Below are 16631 nucleotides of genomic sequence, written 5' to 3' on the forward strand. Positions count from 1 at the left end.
GATGAGGATAAATGGCACTTTTGACTAAATTAAACCCTTAAAAAACAACTTTTTTTTTGTCTTCCTTGCTGACATGCATATGGTGCAATGCTTAACTTCTCCTTCCCCTTCCCTGTTTTTCTTACCAAATCCGTCACTACATGATGATATCATGACATTTAAAGCTTAATGTGCATATCAAAAAAATATCAGAACAGATCTAATTCATACAATTTGTTAGTGTTATTATGCTTTTATGTGGCCTCAGAACGTATTTGCATAGTAATTGCAGAGAGCATCACATTACATTTCTCTAAATGCACTTTTCATAATTGTCACTCAATTTCATTTAATACGCTTAAATTGTGTCTTGAATATAAATGCTTATTTTTTTATATTTTGTTATACAATGCAATGAGAATACATCGTTTAAAATTGTGAATTTTTGGGGATAATCATACGATCAAGCAACAAGAACTAGCAATTTGCCATTCAGTTCTCAGATAGATGGATTTATTAAATTAGATTGATTGATTGGATTGGATTGGATAGGTTGATTGGAATGGATAGATTAGGTTGGGATGGGGGATGGATGGACGAAAGGATGGATTGGGATAGATGGCAATTGCCTGTTATGTCTGATATATCTTCTCTAAAAATAAATATATAAATTAATGAATTATTTAAGATGGTTTGAGATGCTGTAGGGTATCAGAGGTAATCAGACAATTTAAGATTCGATCAGATTGGTGTTAAAACAACCCAAAGAGCCAAATTCCACAAAGAGGCCCAGGACAACGAGACAATGTCATAAATCTGTCCACGATACCCTAGCGCCAGCCAGTCTGAAGCAAGCCTACCCAACCAACTCTTTCACAGAACAGCTTGCAACATTAAAACAAAAGAACACATTGATGATTTCCCCAACCTAGAAGACAAGAACCAGACTTAGATTCCTTATGAAACCTTTTAACCTCTTTGGTCTTCACAGAATATGTCCTTTTGTTCACAGAACGACAGAGATACTGACTTTTCAGATGTAGATGCACCAAAATGATGCTAAAAGGACTTATAAGCAATTAATAATTTCTATGCATAACTACATATTATGTATGTAACCCACACATTTGACTATCATGTCCTAATCACTCATTATGTATGACTTTTGAATAACTATTGAATAGTTTATAGGTTTATATTCATGTTGGGTATGTTTGAGTTTGAAAATTCATGCTCATATCAATCAGTACTTTGTAAAATGTATTATATTCTTGTTATAGATATCATGTCCATAATTATCCGCTGCAAGAGCGGGAAAATTCGGACCATGTGACTGATAAGATAACATGTTGATTTATTAATTGGGAGGAGAAACATAGCAACACCCCGAGCTAAGACAATGTCTAATTGGTCAAGACACCATTTGGGATGTGTCCAACAGCCCGGTTTAAATACCCAGGACACCATCAAATTATGTTTTTTGCCTTGTCGGCTTTTAGCCGCTGCTTTTTGGCTTTTTAGCTTTTAGCTTTTTGCATTAGGTCTTTTAGCCATGCTTTTTGCCACTTTGAGCGCCGTTCCAGCGTGCTTCAGCCTGCACGCCCGCTGCTACTTAAGCACGATGAGAAGAAAAACCATCTAGTCTCATTACATCCATTTATTCTTTTACTTTAGTTTATTTTCTTTCCATTGAGAGTTTCGTGTTCTGAATTAAGTTTTGCCGCAACGCCTTGTCTCAGAGTCCGACCTCGACTGCCTGTCTAAAACTTCAACCAGCCCACCACTCCGCAACTTCAGCCAACGCCCAAGACTTTATTACGAACGACTACTCCATCCAGTCAGTAATTTTGGGAAACCCCTTTCTGCAACAGCGACAACAAAAGGAATCCCTTAACACAAAGGCAACGCAAGTACAACCTCCAGATTCTAGCTGAACTGGTGCATTTAACATAAATTTTAACCTCATTGAGGAACTCAATGTGAGGATTAATTAAATGATTGATGATTATTCAGGTCTATACAATTGCACAAATTGCTATAAACTTGGGTTTTCACGTTTGCATTCTCTTAAACTCATTATTTCCTCACTTTCTCTCTTCCTGCAACTTGTATGAATGTGTGAGTGTGTGTGTTTATGTGTTAGATTAGTTTATATTGTCTTAGATTTATCCAATAAAGTCTTATTTATATTGAAAAGAGAAGTATCTTGTGTTTTGTGCTTACAAGTTAATGTCTTAAACTGCTGATCTTGTTACTGTGCTAATAAATAGTGTTTTTACTATATTTTTGATATTCATATCCATGCAGAGTTGATGTTGTACGGCTCGTTCAATGAATCGCTGGCCGACTCAGTGATCAGCCGTAAAACAGTGATTCTGTCCAAATTCCCTATAAAATCTTAAATGATTCCCTTTGAGCTAAACTGACCTGTTTCCCTTACAATGGGGATGGATTGGATTGGGTTGGATGGATTAGGTTGAGATTGGGAAGGTTGAGCATTAGCTGCTATGCCTGTATCTTCTCTAAAAAGAAATGTATAAATGAATTAATTTATGATTTTATGATATATTGGAATGGGATGGATTAGGTTGGATGGATTGGGTTAGATGGATTGATTGATTGGGCTGGGGATGGACTGGGTTGGATGGATTTGGATGAATGGATTGGAAAGGGGATGGGGATGGATGAATTTATTGAGTTGGATTGATGGATTGATTGGGATGGATGGATTAGATTGCTTAGGGATGGACACTGCAGTGATGCAATGGTGAAATAACATGACCTGTAGTCACATTAAACTCACACACACATTTCTATACCATCACTGAGTCTCAATACTGCTAAATAACATCTACATTTATAGTTTTCATCCGGAGACATTTATTAATTCAAGACAACAATTCAATGATTTATCCTTATCGATTAAATCAACACATGACAAACTGATGAAAATTGGTAACACAATAAGTTTCCATTAGTTAATGTTAGGAAATGCATTAACTAAGAATGGGCAATACATGTGTTAAAGTGCATGGGATAGTAATAATATTAGATGGATGGATTGGGCTGGATGGATGGATGGAAGAATGAATTGGGATGGATGACAATTACCGGTTATGTCTGTAGTTGTTCTTCATGCAGGAGGTCTGGACGCACTTGTTGGAACAGGTGTTAATGTAGAAACTGTGGATATTAGAAATATTAGTAGGAAAAAAAGGTGGAGTTTGTGTGATGAAATAAACATAAATTCATAAATATGCTGTTAGAAAAGGAAAATGGTGATATTTATTTATGATGTTTGTTTAGGCTTTATCATAATCCAGAATTCTGATATTTCCAGACATTTAAGAAACACATAGGTAAAACTTTCAACAAGTCTGAACTGAGTAAGATTGTTAAACACTTCTAGTCAGGTCTTACATATCATTTTTCACAACTTCAAAGTAGCTTTCCTTAATAAAGTTGGAGTAAAATGACTTTAATTCCATAAAGTCATTTTCTGGTAGTTTGAAGCTTCTTTTAAAAAATTATGCCTTAATATATTTTATCTGTAAATTGAACCAGAATGCAAATCACTCTTCACATGAGCAAACTTTTCAGAAATACTTCAGCAACGGTAAACTATATGTTCATCTTACCAGAAATATGTTCTGCCTCTAAAAAGGTTATTTCAGCAACTCTAATTATACTTTTTTTTTTTTTTACAGAAAAAAATGTGCCTTCAATAATAGTCACATTTCTCTACCACTCCAGAAGACTGAATGCCACAAACACCATCAATCCAGCTTCAACTATTCACTAGCTAAGACGGCTGATAGGAAACAACGACCCATAAAACTCGCTAAAATAACTTCTGAAACATATTCAGTGCATAACTTACCCTCAATCACATGTAGAGTTACATAGTTGCACGTGTCTTTAAAAATCTGTCTACTGCGCAGATGTAAGTGCCAGAGTCTGATAACCGCAGGTCAGTGATGATCACGGTGAAGTCTGATCCTTCATCAGACAGAGTGTGCGAGTCGGAATCTGTCCCGTCTCAAATCGAATGAGAATATATGAAATGTGACGCTTTCTCCCACTGGAGCAGTTCGAGGATTCAGAGACTCCACTGGAAGTGCCAGACAGGATGTGACATCACATGAATAACTGAATAAATAGCACAAGTCAGTCCAAAAATCATTCATATTAAATGTCATCATGCCCCAGTCTTTAGATACTCATTTTCTCACAAAGAATAAGTGAATACTAACTCATCTGTGGAGATGTGGGAGAGGAAAACTAGAAAAATCCACATGCTGAAAAGACGCCTTCCTCCTGCGTGGCAAGACAAAGTATTTACTTCTCTTTTTGTCTCACCATCCTCTTGAGACATCTGCAGTGATGCAATGGTGACATAACGTGACCTGTAGTCACTCTAAACTCACACACATGTCTGTACCATCACTGAGTCTCAATACTGCTAAATAACATCTGCATTTTCACCAAGAGACTTTTATTTATTCAAGACAACAACTCTTTTTTTATTATTGATAAATTCAACACATAACAAACCGAGGACAATTGGTAACATTATACAATAAGGTTCAATTAGTTAATATTAGTTAATGCATTAATTAACAATGGACAATACATGTGTTACAGTATATGTGACCCTGGAGCACAGGTATATTTGTAGCAATAGCCAAAAATACATTGTATTTGTCAAATTTTTTTTTATGCCAAAAATCATTAGGATATAAAGTAAAGTTCATGTTCCATGGAAATATTTTGTAAATTTCCCACTGTAAATATGTAAAAACTTAATTTTTGATTAGTAATACGCATTGCTACGAACTTAATTTGGACAACTTTAAAGGCGATTTTCTCAATATTTAGATTTTTTTTTTGTCTTTTTTTTTTTTATGCCAAAAATCATTAGGATATAAAGTAAAGTTCATGTTCCATGGAAATATTTTGTAAATTTCCCACTGTAAATATGTAAAAACTTAATTTTTGATTAGTAATACGCATTGCTACGAACTTAATTTGGACAACTTTAAAGGCGATTTTCTCAATATTTAGATGTTTTTTTGCACCCTCAGATTCCAGATTTTCAAATAGTTGTATCTCGGCCAAATATTGTTCTATCCTAACAAACCATACATTAATGGAATAATGGAAGTCTTATTTCATTCAGCTTTCAGATGTATTTTAAAAAATGTACCCTTATGAATGGTTTTGTTGTCCAGGGTCATATACAGTATATTAATCATTGTTACCTCTAGTTAACAAAAATACAACATGTTAGCTCAGGTCCATTAAATAATATTAACATAAATACATTTAATAATTAATTAGTAAATCTTAATGTTAATAAATGCTTTAGAAGTACTTTTCATTGTTAGTTCATGTTAACTAATGTTAACAAAATGAACCTTATTGTAAAGTGTTCCTGAAAAATAATTTCAGGAAGAGCGTGAAGAAAATGTGATTTTTAATTGGCTGTTAATGAGCCATCTGCAGTCAGTCAGTAGTTTGATCAATACTCTGATAAACTGACTCTTTAACAAAATCAGGTTTCATTTTTGTGTTGATCTGAACCAAGTCTCGTTGTGTGAGATCTATGTAGCAGGCATCTGTGTTGGGTGCTGGTTCTGTGTATAGGCCTGTGAAAGTACTTGACAACTGAACTTTTATCACTTTGAGCCCTGGGTGAGTTTGTAAGGATGACTGAGCTCATTTTCACATACTTGTCCTGTAAAAATGAAGCTTTCATATCAGTAAGGACATGAGTTAGCTTTATAATGTGGTAATACTTGTGAACAAGATACCATCGACGACATGCTTACAACAACTTGAGCCGATGTCTTCCTGTTGTGACAAGACACAGAAACTGGAGGGGGGGAATGCATGCATTAATTGTTGCATGATAAATGCTAAAGCTATGAGTGAAGATTGCATAGAAAAGACAAAGTCTTATGCAGTCGTCTCACCTGACAGCTTGCAGGCGGTGGCCCATTTATTAACTTTAAACAGGACGAATGGACACACAACCAGAAGTGTACAAACACACACCAGACTCAATACTGTCACGAACCTGGCGTAAGATTCTGTGGAAAAGAGACAAAGTCTGACACAGCTGATAAAACATGATTTGTTTTTGTGAACGACAGAAATAAAGCATGAAAGGGAAACTGAGAGTTAGATAGCAACATATGAACAGAGACATTTCTTTTTTGTAAGATGCTAAAAAGAACAATAACATAATGTAGAACAAGAGAACGATAAGATCAAACAAACGACAGAAGAAACAAAAGAATGAATGAATGAACAAGAGACAGTCTCTCTCTATCTCTCTGTCAATTACTCATTCATTCATTCCACTGTTCGGTCTGTGTGCAATAAACAGTATGAACCAAATAACAAATGAATGATCTAAAGAATGAATAAACAGAGAGGATAAAAATGGATTGAATTAATAGAGGAATGAGCAAATGAATGACCAAATGACAGAAAGAAAGAACCAGTCATAGACAGTACAAACAACAGTATGAACGAAATATAGAATGAACGAACAAATAATACACAGAATGAACAACCGAATAAACAAATGGTGGAATGATTGAGCAAAAAACAGAATTAATGATTGAATAAATGTATGCATGACAAAAAGAATAGAATCAAATACGGTATAAACAATAAACAAAATTAATATAGAATAAACAATAAACAGTGTGAACTACAGAAGGAATAAATATATGACAGAATGAACTATGGAATGAACAGATGATAGTGAGAATGAACAAGAGAACAAATGAACACACAATAGACGGTACAAACTATAGATAGTACAGATAACAGACGAGTGAACTACTGAGCGAAAGATAGACAGAATGGAGGACAAAATGCATGAATGAATGAAACAAATTAATAAAAACCAATGAGCGAAAGACAGACAAAGCAAATGACCGAATGAATGAACAAATGATAGACTGACTATGCGAAAACAAATGATGGATTGAACAAGCAATATAGGCAGAATAGATGACAGAAAGAATGAACCAATCAACAAATGATAGACTGTACAAGATCAGACAGTTCACCCTGATCTCTAGTCTTGGCCTAGTTCTGTGCTGTGATATTTGCAGGACTGCTCGTGCTGTAGACAATCACTAAAACACAACATTTGAACAGAGATAATTATTATATTGTCTAAGCAGCTTTTGTATGATTGATCCTGCATTTCTGTTATACCTTTTGCTGCAGTTGTGGGTCTCTGTGCTTCACCTGCGCAGAGAAGAAGGAACGTGAAACTATCGAGATTCGTTCCTACAGCCACATTCACTTCTGCATTCAGTCATGTTTGTGTGAAAGAATAGACATTATAGCATGTTAAAGGATTCTCACCTCTAATGACAGTCAGTTGTATTTCATCACCAGTCAGATCAGGCAGCAGTTTAATATCCACACCGAACGAATAATTGCCAGAATCCTCTGCAACCAATCCCAAGATGGCAGCGGTGAGGACGTGCGCGGACGTGTTGTCGAATAGAGCGAATCGCCCCTGTTTTGCCCACCGGTTGGGATGAGACGTCTGAACCAGTTTCTCAAAGAAGAAGAAACCATCAGTTTTGCCGAAGTACTTGGAGTTTGTCTTGTAGTCCGGTGGATAAATGGCTTTAAAGGTTACATATTTTCCTTCATATCAGATCTTAACACAGCTAGTATCCAGTAGGCAGGCTGGAAATGAAGTTAAATGACAGTTAAAAAGTATTTCTAGATATTCAGTCATGATTCATGTAATACAGCAGGCATAAAGCACATAAGCAGCAGTCGATGTTACTGTATTTCCAACAAGTGGCAAATTTAAGATTAAGATGACCATTTGCAGAATAACTAGCAATTAATAACACAATTAGCCTAACTTGTTACAGTAATGCGCTTTTAAAGGCAAGAATCCACTTTTTCCAACGAGTGATGATTTGTCATTCCACTATATACAGTTTTACAGCAAAGCAAACTGATGTGAAAATAGCTGGATTTTAATCTTGATTTTATTTTTATTTTTTTCTGTCATATGAACCGGTCTTTTTACTGAATCTGTTTGTTCGGATTATACATTTCAAAGAAAGATAAAAATTTTTTTTTAAAAATTAGTATATAAGTATTTTTTTAAGTGATATACAAATTAATATTTTAATATTTAAATGTTCATATAATTTCATGTATATGTAATAATAATAATAATAATAATAATTTAATGTTAAAATGTTAATGGTGATATTTAGAGTAAATTGATCTGTTCAAATGTGTTAACTGCTGTCGCCATAAATTAGATCCTCATTTTTTTGTTCAATATATTATAGCAACAAAAGTAATTAAGTTTATTAGTAGATTAGGTCATTTGTAGCTTTACTTTTGAGTAACTTGAACGAGGACTAGCCTATGCCAAGCTACAGTTTCAAAGACAGTTTCCCCAGCAAAGTGATCGCTACAACTCACCTGTATAGATGCAGAAACAAAAGACTCTTGCTTTGCACATGCCGAATGGTTTTTAATTGATTCTGGTGTGTGCAGAGAATAAAACCGAATCTGTCTGGCAGGCTTTCTTTCACTTCCTTGTTACTATTTAGGACCAATCCTCAACCAAACTTGAGACTGTAGCTAGTTGTACAAAGCAGGCAGTTCAAATGCATTTTACTGAACTTTCTCAATATGACCAACTTCTCTGTCAATGTGAACTTTTCACCATATAAAAATGACTAAAAATGTAGCCATTTGTAGTATTTTCCATATTACACTGGTTTACACAGGAACATGCGATATTACACTTCATTATATTGTAAGTTTTTGACTATTTAAAGTGTTTGTCTGTTTAAAAGAAATGTGTAGCAAATTGGTTCAGTTGCTTGTTTCTTTAAAGATTGATTAATGTTAAGTAAAAAGCTAATAAAACTTGTTTTCAGAGAAACTGTTTAAGGATGTTTCAATATTTTTACTGGAGAGCAAGACAAAAATGCCAATGCAGAAAAAAGCAGCTGAAAATGCAGAGCAGACACAGGTGATAAGCAGAATAGTACGAGTTATAACTTTACAATAGTTTATTAGGCAGTTTCTGTTTCACAAATCTATACCTGAGACATATGAGCATGATTTCTGTATCTATTTAATAGGTAAAATACCATCTTAAGCTGGTTTTGTGAAAGCAACACATGACGTCTGGATGTTTGTAGCTGTCAGAAACTAGGATTCTGATTGGCTGAGGATTCGGTGTTCAGTCTCTCGTCTGATCAATAGTGTGATAGATCGACTCTTGAAGAGAATCAGCTGTGAGACTCTGATACACTTGACTCTGTCTATTGCTGTCCAGTTCTGTGTAGATCTGATCTTTTGTTTGTGCTGAAACAACATCAATGTAGTCAGCCGGTTCTGTGTTTGTATAATCTGGGTTTGTGGGTCTATAAAGTTCCTCTCTTTCACTTTGAACTTTGGGTAAGTCTGGAAGGTCACGGTGTGTTCTCTGGTGGCCATCCTATATGAAATAAATACATATGATCAGGTTAATCAGAAAATGATATGCTGATAACAGTATGATATGTTGTAGAAGTGCATGAACTCACCGGCACTGGGTTTGATATAGTTCTGGTGCGGTGGAGAACAGAACCTGATCAGAACAGAAAAAGATTTAAGTGACTGATTTTTCTTAAATGGCTCATTATAATGTTATATTATCTATTATACCATGAATAGATGTGTAGTCTTGTTTGTTCTTGTTTATTTATTTATTTTTTAATTATAATGAAATGAAGTTTTTTGCAAGTAAAATAAGTGTTCAGTTATTTAAAATGTTGTTATTTCTTATTTGCTGCTATACAATTATATTATGTATATTTTGGCATTATATCAGCCATGTTACTCTGAAGATTTTCCCGTTAAAGTATCTTGGGCTTCAACAGAGAGTGTTAAAGTGAAGTCCAAGTGACTTTCTGTATCAGGTGAGACATATTAGCATGTGTTGTTGAACTGTAGATCATGTGGTTTCAAATAAATCACGTGGTGTTGGTGTGCTTGAGATGATCCACAGAGATCTGCTCACTTGAATTGCTGCGGCTGTTGTGCTTGAGGACTTGTAACAGGCCGAACAGACACACGAAAAACAGGGCGCCAACACACATCAAAGCCACCATCATCATGAACCTCGAGTAAGACTCTGTCGATGCAAAGCTGACAATGACTAGCCTGAAAAAAGCAAAACCACATGGTCTGTGTGTGTGTGTGTGTGTCTGTGTTTCGTAAACTCACCGCCAGGCTCTTCCGGGAACAGGTCTGTGGTTTGCTCTTGTGGATGTTCTGCACAGAAAACAAAAGTGAAAGGTGTGTAGTTAATCCTCATATACAGAAACCTTGGCTGGCATTCATTTACCCCCGTATGTGTGTGTGAGTTCACTTCTCACACTGACTCATTACGAGAAGTGTAAGAGGAAGACCATGCTGTATCACATCCCATCTGAAACCCATATGAGACTCAGTGGCACCTCAAAAATCCCCATAACTGATATACGTCAGTGTTTATGATGCCAAACAGATAGTGATCTCAATTATAATCACAACATGGGTTTGTGACAAATGGACATGGAGGTTTTATTTATTTATTTGGTCATCATGAAGGTTTTAGGTTTCACTATATTATTTCAATAGTCCTGCTGTGTAACAATGGTTATAAAATATCATCATGGTTCAGTTGACAGTAAGTCTCATAAACCACATGCACAATGTAAAAGCAGTTGTTTAAAATAACTTTAGATAGAGACCGAATGTATTTTTTTCCAACAGTTAGACTCCCTGCTGCATTCATGCAAACTGATAAAGTTTCTTGTTTATTAATGCTAAAAATCTCTTTATTATGCGTAGACATCACACTGGAGAGCTGAATAATTGAACATGGAAGTAATTCCTTATAAATATTACAAGTTCATTCGATTGTAGAAGGTAAACCTCACCAATCCCAATCGTAGAGGATGTTTTTTTTTTTTTCGCCTCTATTGCGGTTACTTTGATGTAAGTGTTGCATTTTTACGTACGTTTCTGATGTTCATGTGTTTTTAAACTTTGCCAGTTTAAAGTTTAAAGCGATGTTAAAATGCAATAAGGCGTAAGAGAACTCCATTCGGCAATCGCATCGCTCTGATTTTCCGATTTTAAATGTAAATCCGGCTCTGAAATTGCAATGCAATCTAAAATTTTCAGCAAAAATAACTATGTTGTGATTTAGATCGTTATTGTGAAACCTCTGATATTTTATGTTTTGGTCCTATTGCTCACCCCTCCTTTGGTGTTTTTTTAATTTTTAAAATTTTTTTTTACTTGTCTGTTTATTTGACATTATTATTATTATTATTATTTTAACTTGTTAATTAATTTGTTTAACTTTATTATTTATATGTATTTGCTTATTTTTTTGGCTATTTTTAAGGTAGCATTTCATGATCAATTCAGTTCAGTTTGAACACAATTTGAACAGATAATTGTGTGTTTATGGACAAAATCAGTGTTTTTTGCTGTAAATAAATGAATAAACATAAAGCCTTTTTCTTTGAGGACAGTAAAATTACACATCACATCAACTTTTAAGGACATTGAGCATAGTGCGTATTCAGCTATTGTGTATCTCACCTTTGGTGACTGTTATCCAGATCTCTGTGGTGAAATCTGGCAGCAGAGCGATATCCACACCACACCAGTACTTTCCCGAGTCTTCTGGAGCCAGTCTAGAGATGTTTGCTGAAAGAAGATGAGCACTGGTGTCATCCAGAAGAGCGACTCTCCCTCGTTCAGACCTCGTCTCTGGTTGGGTGGTGTGAACACACTGAAGATCTCCTGGAGCAAATGAGCCACTCATCTGGCAGAAGTACTTGCTGTTGTTCTCATAGGTTTCAGGATAGCTGCAGCTGACTGAGATGTTGCTTCCCTCAGATCCAGTGATGTTAACAGCCAGCGAGTTCTCCATCAGCCACAGTGCTGAAAGACCAAGAACTGCTGACAGATGCCATTTCAGAGTTAGTATGGTGAATTTTGGAGTTTATCAATGAAATCAAGCACAGTGAAGAGTAAAACATGCTATTCTCACACACTGAATATATTATGACAGATATCGTACCTGAGAAACTGATGGACGTGGAGATTCTCATGACTGCCTGCTTCAACCTCAACTCACACTACCTGTTCTCATGCTAACTATTTGGTAGATATTGTGTGTGTGTGTTCAGTTGTGTGTGAGTTACACTTCCCTAATGCACATGGTTAAGTAAACACAAACACAGTGTCAGTCTGATCTGAAAAACAGCTCCCTCTTCAGGGCAGCAAAGGTAAAGTCTGGCCATCCTCAAGGTTAAATGATTAAAGGGGTCATATGATGCGATTTCAATTTTTCCTTTCTCTTTGAAGTGTTACAAGCTCTTGGTGCATAAAGAAGATCTGTAAAGTTGCAAAGACTAAAGTCTCAAATTCAAAGAGATATTCTTTATAAAAGTTAAGAGTCAACCATGCCCGGTGGGTTACAACCAATCTTAGATCTGCGCTTTTTTAACCGGGCCCTTCCCAACCTACCATTCAAGATGCTCATGCAGAAGCACATCTTCAGCTGCATCCATCCCCGAGATTGGTTTGCAGCGAAAGCGAAACTACTTTGTTTAGCCTTCCAAAAGAGGACACGACTACATTTTTCAGAAAGGCGGGGCATAGAGGAGAAATAATAATGTACAGTATGTGGAAAATAATGTGTTTTTTTAACCTTAAACCGCATAAACACATTTCATTACACCAAATACACAAAATAATGTTCTTTTTAGCAGCATCATATGACCCCTTTAAGGCGAGACACTGCAGGTGAATAGGGTAAAACAATTAACTAATAGTCATCACCTTACTTACCCAGTTGATTGATTACATTGATAATTGCAAACATTTTTTGCATTACAAGTTTTTTAAAATGTTATGTTTAAATATGCAAATGAGGCAATATTATCATTAGTGCATACATTAAATATGCACTAATTTGTAAATATGCACTAATTTGCATAACTTTCTAGTACAAAAATCTGAACACTGGATGAAGTCAGTTACAAAATAATTTTTTTAATTTTTTTATTTTTTTTTACATATTACAGTAAAATCTTTTTACAGAGGGAATTTTGGGTATCTCTTTTTGTCACTCCATAATTCAGAAAATACTTTTTTTCTAGGGACAAGAGTTGCGAATTAACGTCAGGTATGATCTCTATGTGCAGTGCATTTTTTCCAGTCTTTGACTGGAATTATGTTTATTGTATTGTCCCTATTCAAATTAACTTTAAAATAAAATAAATAAACAGCCAGAAAACAATAAATTTTCACAATTTTGGGGGGAATAAAATGTTGTATACAATCAAGCAAATTATATATGAACAAATCCCTCTGTAAAATCCTTAAGAATATAGACAGGAATAAAAAACATTAAAAGATTTATGGCCCAGTGTAGGATAAAAAAAACGAATTTTGAGAAAACGGCCTTTAAAAATATGTATTGTAATTTAAATATATTGACACAAATAGATAAAGTGCTATGAAAGAAACACTTAACAGTGTCTTGTGGGTGTTTTCTTTCCACTAGTCTTGAAAAACACTTTATGAAAAGCCAAAAAGCCCCAAATCTCAAAATCGACAGGTGCATGAAAAAACAATGTTCCCTTTCAGTCGGTCACTCTCGAGTTCACATCGGTTATGACCAACGAATTGGGATCTCACTTAGAGAGACCAGTCCACTTTGAGTGTAAACTAAACGAGCCAATGCCCATTGGCATGCGATGATTGCATCCAGCTGCCGCTGGTTGCAGCGCAAGTATAAGTAGGCAGCTGGTGCAATGCATACTCAGCTTTTCGCTTCGGAGCCGAGCGGTTATATTGTTCTGCTCCTGACTTCTCTGCTACAGAGTAAAGACTCAACGAGTTCAGCGCACTCTTGGGAAGCTCTGGTGTTGGCGGTATGGCGCTTCAGCAGCGGTGGTTCTTCCCGTGTTGAGTGGGTTGCACACATCAGGCTGCACTATCCCCTGTTTGTGTTGCAGGCGGCCAGCACCCCTGTGCGCTTCAGCACACTTAAAAGAGCAATCTCGAAAAGAGCATTCTTGGGTGGACGTCTTTTTAAAGATGCCTTTTCACCCATGCGTTTCTGGATGCCGTCGGTACCTGGTGCCGGGTGATGGTCACGATCGCTGCCTCACGTGTCTGGGCGTTAAGCACGCTGAGGCAGCATTTGTGGACGAGTCATGCTCTCATTGCAGGAAAATGACAGTTTCGGAGTTGCGGACCAGGCTCTGTTTCTTGCAAAGGGGTGGGGTTCCTGTGCCTCTGCCTAGATCTAGTGTTCCCCCTGGCAAGAGCTAAGGAACTAAGGAACCAACCTGCGAGGGCTCCTCCTTCCACCAGCACTTCGCAGCCAGTGGAGCTGCCCAGGGAACAGGCTGGACCCTCCCGTGGGGTACCACTTGTATTCTTCGGCGCTCCCCCCGACGATGGTATGTCGATTGCTGCATCGGAGGGTAAGCCAGACCTTTTTGGAGATGATGATCTGGCAGTGATGCCGGATTCGTATCCGGAAATGGTGGCTATGCTTGCCCGGGCTGCTGAGAGGGTTGGGCTCGAGAGGAAGCCTCCACCTCGCCCCGAGCCCTCGAGGCTGGATGATTGGTTTCTCGGGGTGGCTCGCACTGGTTCTCAGGGCCCAACCACAGTGCTTTTCTTCCCGGAAGTGCATGATGAGCTCACTGGGTCATGGATGGCACCTTTCACTGCCAGAAACCGCCTCGGTGGCTCATCCTCCCTCACCACCCTCGATGGTGGGGCAGCGCGGGGGTATATGGAAGTCCCTCCGGTGGAGTGGTCGGTTACTATGCAATTGTGTCCAAATACCGCTGCCACCTGGCGGGGCAAGCCGTCGCTCCCCTCCCGGGCCTGCAGGTACTCGTCGGCCCTGACCAGCAGTGCTCATGCGGCCTGTGGAGAAGCTGCCTCTGTCCTGCACGCCATGGCGTTGTTGCAGGTTCATCAGGCCAAGGCACTGAAGGACCTGCACGAAAGTGGGCAAGCCCCAGAAGTTATTAAAGAGCTCCACACCGCTACTGACCTCGCCCTACGAGCGACGAAGGTCCCTGCGCGGTCTCTGGGCCGTGCGATGTCCACTATGGTGGTCCAGGAACGCCATCTCTGGCTGTGACAAGACTCGGTTTTTAAATGCCCCCGTGTCCCAGACCGGCCTCTTCGGCGACACAGTGGAGATCTTCGCCCAGCAGTTCTCCGCCGCACAGAAGCAGACCGAGGCCATCAAACACATCCTGCCCCGGCGTGCAGCTGCTGCCTCCACCCGGCCGCCTGCGGCAGCGCCTCAGTCTGCTCGTCACCGAGGGCGGCCCCTGCCCCCTGCCGCCGCCCACGCTCCCGCACAGCAAACACAGCAGCCTCGTGCAAAGCCGTGGAGCCGGTCGCAGGGCACACAGACAGAGCCCGCTTTGGACTGGCTACGAGATGACCGGGCCATGTCCCTATGTTCCTCTTCGCTGCCCCACTGCGGGTACGTCGGTGGTTCTGTTGGTGCCGCTTGTTCGGTATCTGGGGGCCTGGCTAGCGCTTCCCAGTCCATCTCGCTGGCTTCTTTAAACCATCAGACTCGGCTATGCGATTCAGTTCGCCCTGCGTCCTCCCAAGTTCAGGGGCGTCCACTTCACTTCAGTGAAGGCTGCAGATGCCCCTGTCTTGCGTGCAGAGATCGCAGTCCTACTGGCGAAGGATGCGATATAGCCTTTCCCTCCAGCCGATATGAAGATGGGGATTTATGGGCTCCTTCGTCGAATCCACCGGCCGCGCCGTTCTCAAGCCCGCCTGCCTCTGCTCACTCAAGCCGGCCTCCGCTCACTCTAGGCCGCGGCTCACTCTAGGCCTCCGGGATTTATAGCCCTTACTTCATTGTACCCAAAAAAGGTGGTGGGTTACAACCAATCTTAGATCTGCGCTTTTTTAACCGGGCCCTTCCCAAGCTACCATTCAAGATGCTCACGCAGAAGCACATCTTCGGGTGCATTCGTCCCCAAGATTGGTTTGCAGCGATCGACCTGAAGGACCAGACTTTCATGTTTCGGGCCTTCGGGTCAACTGGGAAAAGAGCAAACTCTCCCCGATGCAGTGGATCTCTTTTCTCGTTATGGAGTTGAATTCGGTCAAACAAACAGCACGCCTTACGCAGGAACATGCTCAGTCGGTGTTGAACTGCCTGGATATGTTCAAGAACAGGACAGCGGTCCCACTGAAACAGTTTCAGAGGCTCCTGGGGCATATGGCAGCTGAAGACCCCTGAATATGCCCGATCAGGGTTGTGCTGTCCTTTTTGCAGCAGGGGTTGGAGCGAAGACTGTCTCCCTCCACCCTTAAAGTCTATGTGGCTGCCAATCACGACCCCATGGAAGGGAAGTCGGTAGGGAAGCATGACCTGGTCATCAGGTTCCTTAGGGGGCGAGAAGGTTAAATCCTCCCCGTCCCCCCTCTATACCCTCTTAGGTTCTGTCTCTAGTGCTCAAAGCACTACAGCAGGGCCCATTTGAGCCTTTGCAGACGGTTGAGCTGAAGTTCCTCTCAATGAAGAC

At 39.0% G+C, this 16631-nt stretch overlaps 1 protein-coding gene across 1 annotated transcript; it reads right to left on the minus strand.

Annotated features, from left to right (window-relative positions):
- Positions 1-9157: 9157 nt before the first annotated feature.
- Positions 9158-12159, minus strand: LOC107707711 (CMRF35-like molecule 8). Its single transcript, XM_016511804.1, has 6 exons — positions 12119-12159; positions 11635-11994; positions 10264-10311; positions 10058-10171; positions 9582-9625; positions 9158-9493 (listed from the first exon to the last, which is right to left on the minus strand). The coding sequence occupies exons 1-6, from the start codon at positions 12147-12149 to the stop codon at positions 9236-9238; spliced, it is 855 nt and encodes a 284-aa protein (XP_016367290.1). The 5' UTR covers positions 12150-12159; the 3' UTR covers positions 9158-9235.
- Between the last annotated feature and the right edge of the window lie 4472 nt (positions 12160-16631).

This window comes from Sinocyclocheilus rhinocerous, unplaced genomic scaffold (assembly GCF_001515625.1).
Source record: "Sinocyclocheilus rhinocerous isolate Xijiao unplaced genomic scaffold, SAMN03320098_v1.1 scaffold655, whole genome shotgun sequence".
In the NCBI taxonomy this organism is placed as follows: Eukaryota; Metazoa; Chordata; class Actinopteri; order Cypriniformes; family Cyprinidae; genus Sinocyclocheilus; species Sinocyclocheilus rhinocerous.